The 19,655-nt window shown below is 39.8% G+C and overlaps 1 protein-coding gene across 2 annotated transcripts in view; it reads right to left on the bottom strand.

Moving 5' to 3' along the window:
• Positions 1-18,096, bottom strand: part of LOC135773867 (rho guanine nucleotide exchange factor 17-like) — an 84,057-nt gene extending 65,961 nt beyond the window's left edge. For both annotated transcript variants that reach the window (XR_010543588.2, XM_065283751.2), the window contains exons 1-2: positions 17,070-18,096; positions 13,342-16,922 (exon numbers count right to left, since the gene is read on the bottom strand). Coding sequence is in view for 1 of the 2 variants with exons in the window: in XM_065283751.2 (XP_065139823.2) it covers positions 13,342-16,922; positions 17,070-17,619 (4,131 nt within the window). In the remaining variant the exon portion in view is untranslated. The remainder of the gene's footprint in view (positions 1-13,341; positions 16,923-17,069) is intronic.
• Positions 18,097-19,655: the final 1,559 nt, after the last annotated feature.

The raw sequence follows: 19,655 nt of genomic DNA, 5'->3' as shown, positions 1-19,655 counted from the left end.
GTTAGGGGAGAACCGGGGCAAAAGTAACGCGGGGCAAAAGTAACAAATCGATTTCCTCCGAGCCCTGATAACATTTGCATCCCAAACTATGACAGCATCTTAAGCAGACAAACCCGTCCTGTTGTCATGTGTTACAGTACTGAGTGCTAGCGTTTAAGTTATGCGCAATATAATGACACATTGCGTGCATTGACAATTCGTGCCAACGTGCAAGTGCGCGTAACTGTAATAAATGATAAATGATACAAAAAAGTATGTATCCCTCTGGTGCCGAAAAGAGAAAGAAGAAAAGGACAGTGTAGAAGAAAAAAGAGCAAGATAAAGGTATGTCTGCATGATTATTTACAGTATGTTTAAGTTGTGCAACAGGAGCTAGTGGTGTGACAGATCGCAGTTGATCCTTGATCGACCCACGGTTCGGCTCACGTGCGATTTGCGGATTAATACACAAATTTAAATAAGGAAAGTTTATCATTTCACGTGTTTCAAAGGTTTGCAAATGTTAACATTTCAAGTGATTTTAAACCATTTAACCTGCAAAAAGGCGCTAAAGTGAGCAGCTTTCTGGACGCACATGCGGTTGAATGTGTCCGGTCCAGCTCCAGTCAGATGTGATCCTCACTATGCCCTTCAGAGATCAGAAAACTTGATGTTTAAACTTTTGAGAGAGTTACGCTACTGTTTGTCATACTTTAGTCCATTAACTTTAAGTCAAATTTGGTCTCACTTTTGTATGTGTTTTGATATACAGACAGGTAAAAATATGGTCACCCTTTACATGACAGAGAACAAATGCATGAATTATTAGTGAGTATTTGTATGTATTTTTTAAGTTGGGTAATTTGAATCATAAAAAAACAATAGCTGAACCCTAACGTCATTTAGCGCAAATTTTACAAAAATGTATGAATGAATTGCAATGAGATAACGTTGAACTTTCACTAGTATGTTTCCTCAAGACATCTCTACATCTTCTAAAAGAAATCTGAATAAGGCTCGTCTGTGCAATTCAGACAACACCAAGTTATCCTGAATAGTCACTAGGGTGTTATCGTGGCTGCGTCTGAAAGCTATAAAATGCTGCCTTTCTCAAGCTGCATTCCAAGGCAGGAAGTCATCAAGACACGTCAGAATCCAATGTTTGCTTCAAGTCCTGTCTCCTAAGATACCTTCATTTGATCGATTTTTAAAGGCAGCATAGATGTATACTTCGCTGTGTGAGGAGGAAGACGATTGATCGAGCAGGATTGAAAAAAAAATGGCGGAAGAGAAACCGGTTGGACCACAATTTTGTATATACGTTCACTTTCAATACCTTTGGATTTTGGAGAAATTAATAAATCAAATATAATTACAGTACACTAATGCGGTCTATGAAGTCGGTCCGAATCCGAACCGTCACTGCGTGATTGGGCAACGAGGCTACAAGTCGGCTTGTATTTAGTAAGATTTTACGTTGCTACTTCACGTTCTTAGCACATAACTGTATGGTTGCTAAGGTGTTGTGGGTGGTTGCTAGGAGTTCAATCCCAAGTCAAATGTTTAAATTCTCAGTAATACTCGGGTTTGTAGATATGCGCAACACAACAGCACTTTCTGGTTGTTGAGTCTGACGTCATAAACCGCTTCCGGGACCAATCGCTTACAGATGTCAGAGAAATAACAAAAAAATCACGGCTATAATACACTCGTATCATAATGAAAAACTACCAAACCCACCCGATCCTAATTTTCTATCTCCATTACAAAATTCGAGATGACCAGACATGGATTTATGGACGTGTTTTTTGTCTTTGATTCTGGGAGCCTGAGACTTCAGTTTACACGTGAGTTTATAACACTCTCGCTTAAATGAGTGATATGAATAAATAATCGGCTGTTTAAATAATATCCTATATTGAAATGAGTGGAGGTTTGGACACGTCAACAAACAGATACTGAGACGACACAAGCAAGGCAATGCCTCAATGTTAAATCATTAAAATGCGAGTTACATAAAAGTTAAACAAATATATCCGCAAACACACTTGAGTTATGTCAAAGGTACCATGGGAAAGGTTGAGTTGCATGATTCTGTGACCCTGTTCTCAAACTGAAATCTGAAGATCGGTCTAGCCTCCTCTTAAACAAAAACACAAACACACACAAGCTCTGGCATTTTTTATGCTTTTTCCACACACCTACTCCCCTGGCAAAATGTTCGTTCGAGTTCTTGTTTTAATAACGCATCATTTGAAAAAAGCTGACCTTCGGTAAGACACATAAACAAGTGTGATGTCATTTGCTTTTTGTTCATAATAATAGACAGACGTGAAAATGCAGCGTTGGCCGCGGTCCTGTCAGCAAATTATACATCTGTACAACAAATACACACCACGGATATTCAAAATCTGTCAATCTAGGTATCCGAGTGTGGAAAAACATTGAGACATGGAGCAAAGTTAGAAGATGAAAAAGACAAAGAGAAAGCTAGTATGCTGTCTATTTTATGGCATCTCATATAGAAATGCATTTTTCTTTTAAAGAAAAGAAATAATGTAAGCTTGCTTGACTTGACCTCAGCACAAACATTTCCGATTCAGATGTAAATTTACTTTAATGCCTTTAAATACAAAAAGCAGCATAATGGAGATGTTACCAAACCACATTTTACTAAATACTAGTAAAACATCAGGTTTGAGTCCAGGCAGCGCTTACTCATGAGTTACGAGTTAACTCACGGATTTTACACGGAGAGATTGGGGTTTATGACCTATACTGCAGCCAGCCACTAGGGGGCGTGACAAAGTTTTGGCTTCACTTTTGGCGCTTTCCATTGCATAGCGATTTAGGTCGGGCGAGGTCGGTTCAGCTCACATTACTTAGGCTTGGTTAGCTTTTCCATCGAGTTTAGTAACACTTTGGAGTGGGAGGGATTATAGGCGTGTCCTTATATTTGCGCTGCCTACTGCTGTGACATCATACAATTGAGAGCGTCGCTGTACATTCCCATACATTCATTTATTTCTCAGTCCGCTACAAAATTAAAATTGACCACCACAAATAGATGTTTGCACATCGTGTTTATCACTACCTCTGTATCACATAACATTTTCTGTACAAACACCCGTTGCGTCAGTCGTTGCGCTCCGCTGAGCGTCATTTAAGTCGCATTTAAGCACATATGCGGACGTGTGCGTCGCGAATGTGCCGCCACAAACTGCAAGTCTGGAAAAAACTGGTATGGTGTTCTTGATTGTCAACCTGTGGATATTTTCATTTCTAAAAGGGAGTTTAAGAACTTACAGCCAAGCACAGATGACAACAGGTTTACTCGAAACAGCGCAAGCTAGCATGAAGGTAAAGCTAATCTTTTCAATTATAGTGATGACGCTGGTAGTGATGATTCTCTCAGACCAATCAGTGATCTACAGTGTTTTCGCATCACGTTTTGGTATCAGTTCGGGTTGCTTGGAACCCCAACAGAGGTGGTACTGAAAAAAAGTATAGGGTACTACGTACTGCACCCAGTGGATAAGCCCAAAAGTAAGCTGACCCAAACCAAACCTTTCCTAACTGCATGCTTAAGATAAAGTAAATGAAAAATTGCATCCAAAAGCAAAGCTACAGACACTGTATTTCCCTCTACATTATAAAAAAAATGTAGGACAGCAAAGACCAATGATAATAAAAAAAAAAAATAAGATAATCACAGCAGGATGTTCCTTAAAACTCCATAATGAATGTTCCTTTCTGGAGGGGAGTCCATTATCTGTCCATTAGACCTGCTCAAATGTGAGTCATTCTGTTCAAATCTCTCTCTTTCTCCATCTCTCTCCTCAGACAGCTCAAGAGTCAAGGAACATTGTGGAGGGATGAAGTCATTCCTGTCGCTCATCCAGAAATGAGATTGAGCCCTGATACCAGGTACACTGACAGAGCAAAAGATTAATGCAGGACACCGGAGCGCTGCAAAGGAAAAGTGATACTTGCACATGAAAAAGAGAGAAAATAAAAGGAGCGATTGAATGGAAATGAAGCGAGAGAGCGGTGAAGAGCCCAGGAAAATGGAGGGAAAGAGAAAACGAGAGAATGAGAGTTTTTTTTAAACAGGCACCAGGAATGTGGCCTTCTTTCTCTTCAATGCAAAATGGCCATGAACGCCACACAACAGCCTGTGAGCGAGAGTGTGTGCGCGCGCACGAGAGAGAGAGGGGGGGGGTTCTTTCTTAATGTAAACCATGGAAAATTTGTTTCTTACTTTCTTAGCATAGACATGCTGAACCCTTTCAGGATTTTCAAGCATCATATTAGTGCAAATATTTCATGAATGGTTTTTAATGTGCTGTTACCTTTCCTAAACATTAAGACATAACAAGAAGTTATTTCTTCCTGAAGGATAAGAAAAGCAACCTGACCAAGAATAGGATAATATAGGACATCCGAAATTGCATACTGTGACAGTAGGTACTGAATTAGATGAAGTACACGCTCATCGACTGTTAAGGTACTATCAGGGTTCCCACACCTTGGTTAACTTCAAATTAAAGGACTTTCAAGGACTTTCCAGGTCCAATACCCTCAAATTCAAGGACTAAATGTGGGGACACATTTCAAGTGAGGTTACATCGTGTTACCTTTAATGACACATTGTTACAGTTCCCTTTCGAGGGAACTCGCGCTGCGTCACTGCGGTGGCACTTTGGGGACGCCTTCAAGGGTAAGTGCGTCTGAATGTGTATATAAAATTCAACGAATGGTGAGGCTTAACGACAAAGACAGGGTGACATGGGAGCCAGGAAGTATATCGCTATCTGAAATATTGCCAAAGACGGCATTACAGGGACGCAGGAAGTATGGCAAGGGAGACGCAGCGCCTCGTTCCCTTCTCAGAAAAAAAACAGTTACATACGTAACCAGAGACGTTATCATGTGTCAAACACAACTATGCAAAAAAGCGTTTTGGTATGAATCAACATTCGCATACAGAAGATATAAGCATTCAAAGCTAACAGTATAGCATGTGTGCTTAAGAGATCTAGAATTTTTATGATATTATCCTACAACTCCACAGGGAATAATATGGATTTTTTTCCCAGAAAACTTAAAATAGATTCAAGCACTTTCAATGACCTGTGTCTATGTATGTATATTTTCAAAAACTTATCAGGGCCTTAAATTTTTTTCCACCAGATTCACAAACTTTCAAGGATTTCCAGGACAAGTCCAGGAATATATATTAATGTAGTAAATATGGTCTCATTGTCTTGTAAAGAGTTAAACGATTATACAGGACGAGACATCTTAAATACACCCATGACATAAGTGTCTGAGGTAAAATACAGCATGAATGATGCCTGGTTAGCACAGACGTGACTGTCCACCACTCAGAGACCACCGTCCAAATGCAGGCAGACAGCAAACACATGCCCTCACCCTGACTGAGCCTTTAATCCCTGTGAAGATACTGAGCAGCAGTTATGAGCAAAAGATCATCAAAGCACTGACAGTTCATGCAAACTCACATCCCATCGTGTGTGTGTGTGTTGTCTCACGCCTGGCACTTTCACAGCAGAGAATCACATTCCTGCTTCTGGAGATCATCATGGATATTAGTAACCACAACAACTTCCTGTTTCTATTCCCCAGCTTCCTGTCTGCACAGGATCACTCAGCAGTCCGACTGATAAAGGAGCCAAGACGTGCGCACACATGCACAAACATATGCCAGACATACACACAAAATGACTTTCCCTGCCATTGCAAATCATTTGGTGAAATCATCAATTCTAGCTAAAAATAAATACTGTAAAACAAAATCATATCATATGAACACCTAGGTAAAAAAATCTTGAGGCAAAATTATACATGCATGTGTGCATATTAATATATACATAATTATTATACACAGTTCTCACACACACACACACACACACACACACACACACACACACACACACACACACACACACACACACACACACACACACACACACACACACATATGTAAACAAAAACGTTCAATCTGCAATAGATTAATCGCAATTAATCGTTACGAATCCCTATAACTAAATGGTTATCTGCCTAAAGAGTAGTTCTGCCTCTAAAATCAATTTTTTATAAAAATGTATATATGTATTATGTCTCAAGATGATTAAACCAAAATCATATCACATGAACACCTAGGTAAAAAAAATCTCAGTCAGGGTCAGCCACTTCTTTAAAGTAATCAACATGGTTCAATATCAGTTAAGCATTTGTGTCATAATGATCATCATTAGCAAAACAAGCATGTTTTGATATTGCCAATAGATTTGTACAAAATTAACATCACGATTGTTTAAACATTTCATGCATAGTTAACATAAGAATTGAATAACAACAATGTAAGTTACTAAATTAGGAATGCATAACGATTAATCGCGATTAATCTATAGCAGAATAAAAGTTTTTGTTTACATCATGTGTACATTAAAGAAACGTGTGTATATTTATGTATAATTTATATTTTATATAAATTACTTAAAGGAATAGTCTACCCTTTTGCCATAATAAACTATGTTATTACCTCCACTTAGACGAATGAATACATATCTATCTTTTTTCAATGCATGTACTGTACAACGCGTCGTTAATGTGTTAGCATTTAGCCTAGACCCATTCATTCCAATGGTACCAAACAGGGAAGCCACCAAACACTTCCATGTTTTCCCTATTTAAAAACGGTTATATGAGGAGTTATACCAGTAAGTATGGTGCCACAAAACTTTTTTTTTGGTACCATAGGAATGAATGGGGCTAGGCTAAATGCTAACACATTCACAACGCGCTGTAAAGTGCACGCATTGAAAAAAGATAGGTATGTATTAATTTGTCTAGGTTGAGGTAATAACATAATGTGGCAAAAGGGTAGACTATTCCTTTAATATATAATTTTTTTTTTCTTAAAATTATACATGCATGTGTGCATATTTATATTTACAAAATTATTATACACAGTTCACACACACACACACACATATGATGTAAACAAAAATGTTCAATCTGCAATAGATTAATCGCGATTAATCGTTACGAATCCCTATGTAACTAAATGGTTATCTGCCTACAGAGTAGTTCTGCCTCTAAAATCTATTTTTTATATATAAAAAAATAATAAAATGATTGTTTTACAAAATCTTTTATTGAAACAAATTATGTATGAAGATGATTTTTGACTATTCATTTACCACAGTTCTTTTGACGATCACCTTCTTTATCTTACAAAAATGTTTCATTACTTCAGCATTGAGATGTCTTAACAGGTTAACCACAAAGAGTTCAAGCTGGGCGTTTTCTTTCGGCTGCCCGTCCACATGTGTTTTTCCTTCAGCCTTTTTTTTTCTTTTTCTGGGGCGTGTGCATTGTTACTGAACATCACAACCTCAGGGAATACTTAACTATCCCATCTCACACACACAGACACATCACAGACCTGTAAAACACCCTGTGTTTATGGTCTGAAACCATCTAAGCCTCAATATTCATTAACCTACTGCTGTCTGTCTGTCTCCCTCTCGCTCCCTCTTTTTCTTTTTACGTAATCAATGTCATTACTGGGGTTAGTGATTACACGATTACTCAAATGACAGAGAACACTTTGTAATAAATGGAAGAATTAAACCATGAAACTTTGTGTTAAATGACTTCTACAAGGGCACCAAAATGTATTTAAACAGCCATAATCACAGGAATAATAATGCAATGGCATTATAATAGAATAAAGACAATTTGTAATTTACTTTCATATATTAAAAAAAAAAGGCAAACTCAATTATCAAGCTTAATATTTCACATAAAGAAGTGTTTAAGATTTTAACTTTAAAACAATGGAATTATTGTTGCAGGCAAAAACCATTTTGGACACCTTTTGGCAATGAAATGAACACATGTGCTTACTAATACAGTGGTTCCCAGTCCTAAAACAAGAGGACACAGACTTTAGCTCTTCATGTGTTATATGAGAGAGATATCCAGAATGTGCAGCAGGGAGCTACACTGCGACCAAAATGGTCGCATATGCGACCTTTTGAACTGCCGTTGCGACCCTAATTTTTAATGGGTCGCAAATGTGCTACCTAATGTTTTAGACAATATGCTATGATTTCTATGAGCATTTATTAAAACTGAAATGTGGATTTTAAAGTGCGTTTTGCAGGTAAAATTTTTCCACGAATTTGGGCAATTTGCTTGTTGATAATAAACATTTAAATTGTTATCCATTGTATTTTATGTTGTTGGTTATCATAAAACGGAATAAAAAACGAAAAAGTACAGCGGTTTGCAAGGATTCTCCTTTCCCCCTCAACGCACTGCATGACGTCACGTTGGGGAGAGAATTTGCCTTAAGAGCATTGAGAGTGACTAGAGAGATGAGTAAAGTACAATATTCAGATTATATCAATGCAAATTATAGATAAATACATAGATATAGATAGACTAGATAGATAGACTAGATAGACAGAACGACAGATAGATAGATAGACAGACAGATAGATAGATAGACAGACAGACAGACAGATAGATGGGCTAGTATAGAGAAATAGGCAGAAAGCCAGATAGCCTTAGCATAACTTCGTGTAGAAAGTAAACAAACAATTAACATACTCGTGCATGCTGGTTTGAGGGGGACCATAATCCTGCTGAAATGGGTGTATGCGATCTTCAGCACAAACGAATTCAGGCAGCATGACTCAAATCCTGGAAGCTGAGTGAGGCGTCACGTCGTCACATCTGGTCGCGAGGTAAGAGCCTCGAACACCGATCAAAACGCACACATTTCCCTACAGCCAGTAGCGGAGTTTCAGTCGGGAGAGTCGGGACTTTCCCGGTTGGCCGGTCTGATAATAGTTATACATTGTGAGTTATATTAGCAACACCGTCTGTCGGTCTGATGTGCGGCCGGTTCCCGCAGCCCGCTGGTCAAACTATGCAGCCTCTCTGCTCAACAAATGTAAAAGTGCTCAACCCGTTCGGCCGGTCCAATCATGTCCAGGATTTATAAAAATACGGGGATCAGTGATTGGTTTCTAGCCTGTCATCCTTTGATGTAAAAAGCCGCCGAACGCCTGTTTATTGCAGTATGCGGTTGGATTCAAGCCCGCTGCAGCTGCTGACCGCTGCTTCTGTGTATAAAATGATCGTGTGATTCGTTATGATCGCATAAACAATATAACAAAACTTCCTTTTATTTCACATAAAAATATATTTTAGATATTATATGATAGACTAGTAAGTGTGGATTAAGGATGTTTAAAACTCTCTAGCCTGGTGGTCAGGACATGAATGGATTGAATCAGCAGATTTGCAAAGTTTTATTTATCTCCACATATATCATAAATAATAATTAGCAGGGTAACTTTGCAGTATACCACATTATATATTTCCTATTATGTATATATGATTTCCATATTATAAACGTAAGTATTAATAAAACGGCAATAAATGTCTCATCTATTTCTATAGCTCTGGCTGAGGCTTTCATCTACTTCTACCCAACGTGACGTCATCGCCGAATTGCTTAAAAAAAAAACGTTAATACCAAAAACATTAAAAAAAGGGTCTTTAAGACCTTTTTTGAGACATTTTAAAAATGATATACATATCTTGAGTGATTTATGTACCCATTAATCAACAGTGGTGGTTAACCTGCAACACGCCCTTTAAGAATACGTTTTATAACGTGCTCTGAGCCATCAACACGTTGGCTTCATTTTGCGTGAAAGCACGTCGTGTCTCTCCCTATCAGTGTGCGTTTGCGTGCTCAGCTGTTTCTCAATGAATTGGATGGGACGCGACGCAAGCGCAGTGTCTTCCTTGTTTCTGAACTTGAGCAGAGGTCTTTCTTCACTGAGGACGCGGGACCCGTATGGTTCCGGGTTTATATTTTAAATGGTTTGTCGGGTCCGGTTAGGTCCTAGTTTAATTACTTTGGGTCCCAAGTCTGATTAATGTTGTGTTTATAACCAGAGTCGATCGGAAAACGTCCATGAGCGCTACCGCGCTAAAGCTCGAGTGCAGATTCAGCGTGCCTCCGGTTTCTATGGCGATGGTTCTTTGTTACGACCACGCGCTGCATTTTCTTTCTCACATTTTTTTAATAATCTTATTATTAATTAACCATATATTTTCTAAAACCATATCCATATTAAGTTTGGACAGAGATTGTAGCAAAAAGCAATGCTAATGTCAAGCCAATTGCACTGAACGAGCAAAGCAATGTAAAGTCTGTCACCGGGACAGCAAGTAGACTTTTAAATCTGAAATAATGAGTGGATTAAGCTTTTTAAATCGGCAAGAGAGAAATAGAAAGATAGAGCAAAAGCAGTAAAAGTGCCTTTCTAATAGAAATTATAACCATTATAACATCAGTCACATTTATAATCTATAGACCTATTAATATACTATACATAGTATTGTATTATATTGAGTTTGATAAAAGGGGTCTAATTGCTTCATATATCAGTGCAAAAACAGTAAGTGTTTTCGTGGTGCTTTGACAAACAGTGTCAGCTTTGTTAATGGCAAAGAAAGTTTAAGGTGGTTAGATTAATGAACTATAATGTGAAATTAATATTAATTTTCAATGAATCAAAGTATTGTGTTGTGTCACACATTATTAGTTCTACATCACATGTATAGTAGACCATTATTTGTCAGTGGGTAATAATTGCCCTTTTCACCGGCTACCACCACCAAGTACATTTCAGATCTGTGGGAAACACTGCAACGTTTAAGAAAACAAGGCGGCATGTGGTTTAAAAGATGGCAAGTAAAATAAAAAGCATATCTGTATGCAATACAGTTTCATTATTGTTCATTATTATCCAGAGCGCCTTAATATAACTTGAAAAAAATATGTGCGACCAAATCATATTTTGCGCCAGTAACTGAAAAAGTTGGTAGCGCAAGTGCCACCAGTGGAAAAGGTTAGTGTAGTTCCCTGTGCAGTGTTTTGGGTTTCCAGCATTAAATCTGAGAACTACTAACACACATTGGGGCTGTTTACACCTGGTTTTAAGAGGCGTTTTCGTCAATCAGATCACAAGTGTACGAGAGACACACATTCACGTTTACACCTTTACTTTTCCATCTCTTTTGTCCACTTTTGACCGCTTCTGTCATGATTAATTTGAGCGGATGGTCTGTGGAGACTGTGGGCGAGTCCCGCTTTGTTCGTTTAAACGCGAGCGGGAGAAACGATGGGTTTAATTTGATGCGCACTTATATTAGGACAGAGTCTGCTGCTTGTGGCAATCCGGCCGAATGCGTTTTCGACTACCTTAATGTGGTCGAAAATGGACAATCTCAAAATGTTTTATTCCCCATTTACACCTGTATTTAGCAGTAATCCGATCGACCAAAATGCATCTTAATACCAATCTCATTGATGGGGGACTGAGTACATACATACACTAAAAGAAAAAAAAATCACACCAACAGGTTTAAAGTTCCCACAAATAGCTGAAATGTATAGCTAAGAAAAAGTATTTTTCTACCCAAAGTAGATTGGATAAAAGCGTCTGCTACATGCATAATGTAAATGTGAATTAAATGTAAATCAACTTAAAATGCCACTTGATTTAATGCAAATACAAGCAGGCTTAGATGAACCCATACATTCAGAATCTGCTGTATGTAAATGGAATTTGTGGACAAAAGCTTTGGATGCTGTAAAGAAAGCAGAAATAACATGAAAGAAATGTCAAGCAGAGCTTCACTGAGTCACAGAGAAAGCATTAGGGTCTGGAAAGGAGCCTAAAGTGAGAAGCTTAAGAGGAAAAAACGTTCAGCTTCATTTAAACTTTGTGTTTTCTTTAGCACTATACAAATGTCTCCTGATGTTTGACAGTGTGGCTGGATGTGCAGGCTTGATTGTGAGGGACAAATCAAAACGGCGAACATGTCAAAGACAGATTTGTGCAAATATTTTGGATGCGATACATTACATGACCAATGCATTTTCTTTTAAAGCAACCTACAGTGCATTCAAGCTATGCATTTATTAGTACTGACTTTCCAGTATATAACTTTGGATAGTGAGTGTTCACAAGTTACAAGGCCTTGTTGATCAGCTTTACTGATATTCTGATATGCACAAATTTGTGTAAGGGACGAGGTTAGGTTGAGGGAATAAAAAAACATGATAATCACTTAGTATGACAAACCTATGAGATGCCCTTACTTGTATACTGAATTGGGATGGGGGCGGGTGATGTGCAGACATGCGTGTACCCCTGTGAATGATGGTTGGTCTCCAAGCTAAATGACTAGGCAAACATTTTCCACAATGTTTTTCATAATGACCCACATAAGAAAAAAGGAACAAGAGGAATTTGGGTTCTGTAAGCCAACATGCTATCATTCAAACAAGCTCATCTGCACCCTTTGTAAGTTATATAATCAGCCAATATCAAGCAAGAACTCCAAATAGCTCTCAGCGGACCGCAAGACTGAAAAGAGAAGCTGGCACAGATGAAATCTTGGGAAAATACAACACCATAAAAGGTGGACAGAAGGAAACTATGACCAACCCAAGCGTCCGAGACCGACAGAGTACAAATTAATCAAAGAGAGAATGTAAGACAGCCCTTACACATATACCATCAAGCACAAAATATGAGATATTTGAATGGTATTCGTACTTAAGCTCAGTCTGGTAACAAGAGCTATTTTTAAACATGAATTCAAGTCATTTGAATGTTCCACACAACGGATAAACCGCAGTATAAATACACAAGATAAAGCTCTCCCTTCAAAATATGCCAGTTAAGAATGCCAAAACGTTACAACTTTTCACAGGGAGCTAAGTTAGGGAACAAATGCAGGAGATACACACACTATCCAGGCACCAGACCATAATAAATGTTGAAAAAAAAGGGTAAAAACATGTCCTTCTTATTACTTTGAAGCATCATTCAGTTCTGCTTTTTCCATCTTGTTCAGACAAAAACAAATCTCATGAGTTGTAAATTCAGATGCACTAGAACCTGGGATATTAACACATCAAAAGATAGAGACATGATTTTCACACACCCAAAAGCCCTGGAAACTCTCATCCAAGTTCTCTTCAGAGTAATAATCAGTTTAAACCAACTCAGTCCAGCACACCAGTATGAAGGTGTCAAAGTTAAGAACTATGCAAAAAGAACCAACTTTACTAGCAAAGTAAAGACCTCTATTACTCAACCACATTAGAATAATTAGAAATTAGAAGAACTTGACAATGGACAAACAGCTGTCCATAAAAACAAATTCACAAGCCCTTGTGCCAGGTTCATCAACAATACAGATAAAATTAACAAATACCAGAATTTCACTCACCACTTTTGGTTTGAGCTTCAAAGGAGCAGTGACAAGTTCCTCACTGGACTTCCTCTCTTGTTTTGACTCGGCATTGCTGGAAGGACCTGACGGTGACGATGTAGGGCCCTTGGGTATAGCCACACCAGTGGCTGCAGGGATCTCCGACGGGCCTTCAGGAGAGTTCAAGCCCAAGATATATTGCTCAGTGACATCCTCTAATGATGGGGTGTCCTCTCCCTGGACTATTTTGTGGGATTCTGGGGATATTGGGACAAACGTAGCAGGTTCACTGGCATGACGGACATGTTTGGATCTGACCTTTGCGACTGGAAGCTTGGGAAGGATTGAGGTGGTATCAGGGCGTTCGGAAGATGGATCTTCATTCTGCTCCTCACTGTCATCACAAGACACCTGGTGGGTAAAGCGGTTGGTGCGTTTCTTGGAACTTCTACGAGTCATGCGAGGTGACAAAACTTGAGCTAGCTTTGGGTCAAAGGGAAATAAGGGCTCATCCGCCACTTTTGCTTCTCCATTATGACCAAGGTGGGAAGGTAAAACATGCTCAGATTGGGATCGAGACCTTCTGGTTGGACAATAAAGCTGTCGCTCACTATTTAGTTCCCACAGCTCATCTCTTTGCTCAGATAATATAGGTTCACTGCTGGAAGGTGGTACTGATTGTTCTAATTCGCTTATCGGCTCACTGGGATGTCGCTGAAATTCTGTGACAGCTTCGTCCAGTTCTCCACGTCTGCTGGGATCGCTAAAGCTCTTTTTCTTTACCGCCTTGCCATTCGCTTTGTCGTCAATCAGTTTGTCCATGGCACCAGGTTCGCACACGATGCTTTGAATCACAGTGCTGTAATCTCGGAGGCTATCGCTACAAACAGAGAGGTCACTGGCAGCACTGCCTGTATATTCAGAGAGGTCTGCAGCCGAGGACTGCACGGAACTGCTCACCTTAGAGTTTAAAGAGAGTGAACCGAGCAGATTGCTATCCATAGAGAAGCTCTTGCCGCCATCCTCTGCAATCGATCGCCTTCTGTGAGGCATGGGATCACTCAACGATCTGTACGCAGACTCACCATTTGATTCTCCGTTGCTGCCATTGCTGGAGTCCGAGCCATTGTTACCAGCTGAGGAAAATTTCCTCCTCCTGCGAATAGCACTGGGAGTAGATGGAGCCTCTGAGGCTCCCTGGTTTACATTTTTACTGCTGCTAATGTCTCCTCCTATGGCTACTCCCTCATGCTCTGTCCTAACAGAGGCAACATGAGATGAGAGAGATTCATCTGGTTTTGTATCAGGCAACTGCTGCTCGTATAGCCCTGACTGATTCCAAACAGTAAGGGTCTGGCCCAGCAGGTCTTTACTACAGGATGGCTCCCCATATGAGCCGACCTCTGGCTCTGTAACAATTCCTTCATCGGTCAGGCTAGATTCATGACCCGAGAGTTCATCCAATAACTTATCACAGAACACATTCTCCTCTGAATTTCCCTTCTGTAAACATTTTCCACTTTCTCTGTCAGTCTCTTCTTCCTTACACCCTGTAAAAACAGCATGTTCAAGCCCCCTCTCCTCCTGCTTCGACTTATCTTCATTTTCAGTGTCTTCTGTAGCAACACTGCTTTCTCTCTTTAAACTTTCTTCCTCATAATCATCATCATCATCCTTACTTTTACCCATTTGACAGATGTCTCTTATTACCTGTCTGGCTTCCTGCACATAGTGGTCTTGAAGAGGGCTTGGCATTGGCTCTTCGTAACTGTAAGCACTCCTGCAGTCATCACTCTCTACCTCCCTGTCAGAAACCACCACCTGCTCACCACCACTTTCACAGTCTAGCCTCTGCTCAGAGGAACTTCTCAAACCTGGCCCACCTCCATAATATCTCTGACCAGCTGGCTTCTCAGAGTATGTGAAAGACTTCGCCCTTCTCAGAGTTGCAGTGAGGTCCTTCAGAGAGGGCCGCCCAGGGTGCGGCCGATGTGTTTTGGAGCCCATTCTGTACACTGATGTGCCTTGACCAACCTGAAATGCAGAGTTCAGACCGTCCTCATCACCTTGCCCTTTTCTCTTCATTCTTAACTCAGACAAATCTGTCTTAATGTAGCTGAGAAGCGAGAGAGTTTCTGAAGAAATATCAGGGTTCGACATTGAGATCCTGTTCTTGTCTTTATCATTATTTAATGAATGTTGAAATACCTTATTTACTGCAGTGGTCGTTTTAGACTCTGCTGGATTTAAAATGGGCACCATTCTAGGACGAACTCGAACTTGGCCACGGGAAAAGTTGTCTCCGTGGCCAAAACTGGGTGAGCGGTACATGGTGGCATTACCGTGGTATGTTTTACTTAGAACAGCTGACGACGCACCCCCACACATGTGGGTGTTGCCTGGTTGATCCTCTTCCTTTAATGTCTCTGTGCTGGAATATCTACTACTGCTTCTTGACCCCACTGGACTGGATAAAAATGAAGGTATGGTGACCTTTGACACTCGTGAAACCTGTGGGACAGGACTGGCTCCAACTGGTCCCTCAAAAGTTCTATACAGTTGCCTGAAGCTGTCTTTAGATATATGTGAACCTGAAGACGGGTTACCTCGTGTCCATGACAGGCCCGTAAAGCATCCTCTAGGCCGCAGGCCCTCAATCCTGCGGCTCACCGGCTGAGAATCACAAGACTGATGATACCTCTCCGAGTGCTCCATCATTACAGGCTGATCGTCGCTGTCATCAGACACATCATTGTCCCTGCTGCAGCTACTTTTCTTCTTCTTCCTTAGTGAACGCCGTCTCACGTCCTTGTTGTGGTGAGCTAGCGTTGCAGGGCTGTCCTCCTCACTGCCTGAAGACCTCGCCCTCACCTTAGTCCTGAAGCCATGCTTGTATGGGGGGAGGTGTGTGCCGATTCCTCCACCGCTGACAACTGCCTTACTATCCGTGCTTTCACTTAACTCCTCGGCCTCGTCTCCAGAGCTCAGTCTTTCCCGGGTGCCGGCTAGCTCCACGGAAGGACCCGTCTGTGGTTTGGAGGAGTTATGCGAAGAATGTGAGCTATCCAGTGGCTGCGGCTGCTCTGCCCTCTGTCTCTGCTGCCAACGGTGAGCGAGCGAATGAGTCCTGAGGGGCAAGACACTCGCTCTATTGCGAGGTGGGGGTGCTGGGGGAGAAGACTGGAGGTCACTACTACCAGGGCTTTGACTTTCACTATTATTCTGTGGGGGACCACAAATCAAGCAACTTGTGCCGCTGCTAAACTCACAGGAATGGCTTTCGACACTGGAATTTGGGGTAGAAAAGTCTAGATACAGTCTGTTGTTGTCATAATCAGAGCTGTTTGTATTTTGCCAGCCGCCCACCGTATGGTGTAAGAATTGTTGGTCACTTTTGTCTGTGGCCGAGCTACCGTCTTTAGCACTGAAAGAATGTTGGAGGTGTTGACAGGCAGATTTCAAGTCATCAGCATCAGATGTCGACCTGTGTTGCTTTCTGCATCCATCCCCAAAAAGTTCTCTAATCTTAGTAACGCTTGGCCAGTTTGCATCAACATATGAAGGGTGATAACGGCGATGAGATTTACATGTTGGGCTCCCTAAGACAAAAATAAAACGTTGACCTAATTATTTCTTTAAATAAGAAACTGGGATTTTGGCACTAACCTCAATATAAATTTTTATGGAGCTTAAGAGAAAATTTTGAAAGAAAAAATAAAACACTTGATTAGATTAGGTTCTCTTACCTGTTCTGGTGTCAGCCACAGTGCTTCGAGCCCTCAGCTTTTCTCCTCTGTCTGAATCCGAGCCTGACACAGATTCCTGAGCCGAACCGTATCTTTTACTCTCCTTGAGTTTCTCAGTAGCAGTCTCAAAAACTTCCTTGGCTAAGCAGCCGCTGTCGTCCAAAAGCGAATCCTCGCCACCTTTAACAACTAAAGTTGAGCTTTTAACATTTCCAGTGTTGTCGGATGAACTCTGCGCCCCCGTCGCGTTTGAAATAAACTTTTCAGAAAGCTCGCGTACAGACGGAGAGGTCGCACGAGACCTTTTCCTCAGATCAGCGCCCTGGCGGCTGGCGGCGGAGATTTTGGAAACTTTTCTGGATACAGTAACAGTGCGCGTCGTCGCTTGTGAGGGCTGAACGCTGGGCTCTGCGGCGTCTGGGGGAAGGGCACCGCGCCTCTCCAAATCCTCTCCAAATGATCGGCGCTTCTGTGCGTTCCATCTTTCCAGCTTTTTGAAAGAAACGCTCCTATAAACAGGCGCTTTCCTCTCCATCTCCCTTTCGGCCATCGCGTTGCCTGTCCTCCCACTTACTATTCTTTCTTTTTCTTCAGTTCATTGATAAACTGTCCACACTTTTCCTCTTTCGTGGTGGTTGCTTTACCCCTGAAAACAACCTACAATGCGCCCATTTAACCTCAAAACTCGCTTGGCAGTGTTGTGCGGACCGAAAATCAAAACTTCAAGAACAACAGACGATTGTTTACGAAAACAAATTAACTAGTTGTATTTTCTTCGCATATTTTCCATCCACGGTTTCCATCCACGGTTTCCATCCATGCATTTAGAAAGAGCTCAAAGTTTGAGCAGAAAACTCCCAAATGTTTCAACTCTGCACGCACTCGAGGAAAGTTTGGATAATGTACATTTTCCAAAGTAAATCCCATTTCCTTGGCCGACTGTCTGTTTTTAAACGCATCCTTAATGTCCAGCGTTGACTAAGTGCGCTCAATGTTATTTTGACACAATTGTGTGTTTCCCTAACTTGTGGCTTGTTACATGCAGATAGTTGCTTTGCTTGAGGGCGGGACTAAAACAAGGGGTCGGGGGTTAGAGAGTGAGAGAGAGACCCCTGGGAAATATGTGAGGCGATCAAGCTTTTCCTCTTTGTGATGTGAGACAGCAGATAGCAGTCTGGGAAAATACTGGACAAATCATCATCTTCATTGTCATAGATAATGTTTGGACACGCTTAAAGGAGATATAGAGTTAGTACAGTTGCTTGTTTTAGTTATTGTCTACTTTAGTTTAGTTGACCCGGTTGTTTCATGTGCTCAGTCTTTACACACAATAAAAACTTTTGCAGTTCTTTGTTTCGAAGGTTTTCACTTTTTTCCTTTTTTTGTGGTCTGGTTGATGTTTAAGTTACATGACTGTAGCGCACCCTAGTGGTCAAAACGAGTCATTTAAATTTGTGTTCACAACATAAAACACTATTTAAATGTATTTTAAATAGTATTAATCAGAGTAAAGCAGGTTTGGGATCTTAAATCACTCCACATGTTGTATTGTTCACTAGTTTCACCATATATTAATTACTGTGCTGAGATTTGGGGTCACAATTATAAAAGTTTATTACATTCAATACTTGTTCTCCAAAAAAAGAGCATACTCATTCATTATTTGATCATTAATCGAAAATATTAAAATTTTTAGATATTGTGAAGTATCAGACAGCCCAAATAATGTTTAAAGCTAAAAAATAATCGGTTGCCAAATATTATTTAAGGCAAGAGATGGAGGTTATAATTTAAGGGGGACAAATAATTTAACAGATAAAATTAACAGAATTTGGACAACGAGAAAATGTTTATCTCAAGCTCTGTAGTAAGAATATGGAATAGTTTTAACAAAGTATCAAAACAATGCTCAAACATAAATCAGTTTAAATTTAGGTATGGTCTTCAAAAGGAACAGAGATGAAGATGGGTGTGAAAAAATTTCTAGAAGTTCTGGGGTTATCAATTGTCTTTGGTTTTATTGTGTTATCAACATCACTGTATTCATTTTATATTATTATTATTATTATTATTATTATTTAGTATTGTTTTCCTCAGTTGTAGACATTTATAAATTAATAAAAAAAATTCATAGTACATTTTTTTAGATTTCTTTTTCTTTTTGGTTTATATAATTGATGTGCTTTTTTATTTTTTATTTTATTGTTTTGAGGAATAAGAAACAAGATGTATGAATATTTGGAATGAGGGTTGTTTATTGTAAGCTTTGAGTTGTGGAGAAGGGGTGGGATTAAATACGTTTTTTTCTTCTTACTCCTTTTCGAATAGGCAAAGGACATTGAATATAGTTAAAAATTAGAATAATTTGTTAATTATTATGATTTTATGTTTTTTTTTGTGATTTGTATACTTGAATTTATTTTCTTGTTTGATGTTCTTTTTTGCATAAATGCAAAAAAGTGTTTAAAGTGTAAGATTAACTATATTATAACCATATTCTATTACAAATTAATGAAATAAAAATATTTTAAAATACTATATGCATTTCTTATTTTTAATTTTGTGTGGCCAGGCTGTGGTTGCAAT

This window comes from Paramisgurnus dabryanus, chromosome 9, assembly GCF_030506205.2.
Source record: "Paramisgurnus dabryanus chromosome 9, PD_genome_1.1, whole genome shotgun sequence".
Lineage (NCBI taxonomy): Eukaryota > Metazoa > Chordata > Actinopteri > Cypriniformes > Cobitidae > Paramisgurnus > Paramisgurnus dabryanus.
The sequence above is the reverse complement of the archived record's forward strand: the minus strand, read 5'-3'. Positions and strand labels throughout refer to the sequence as shown.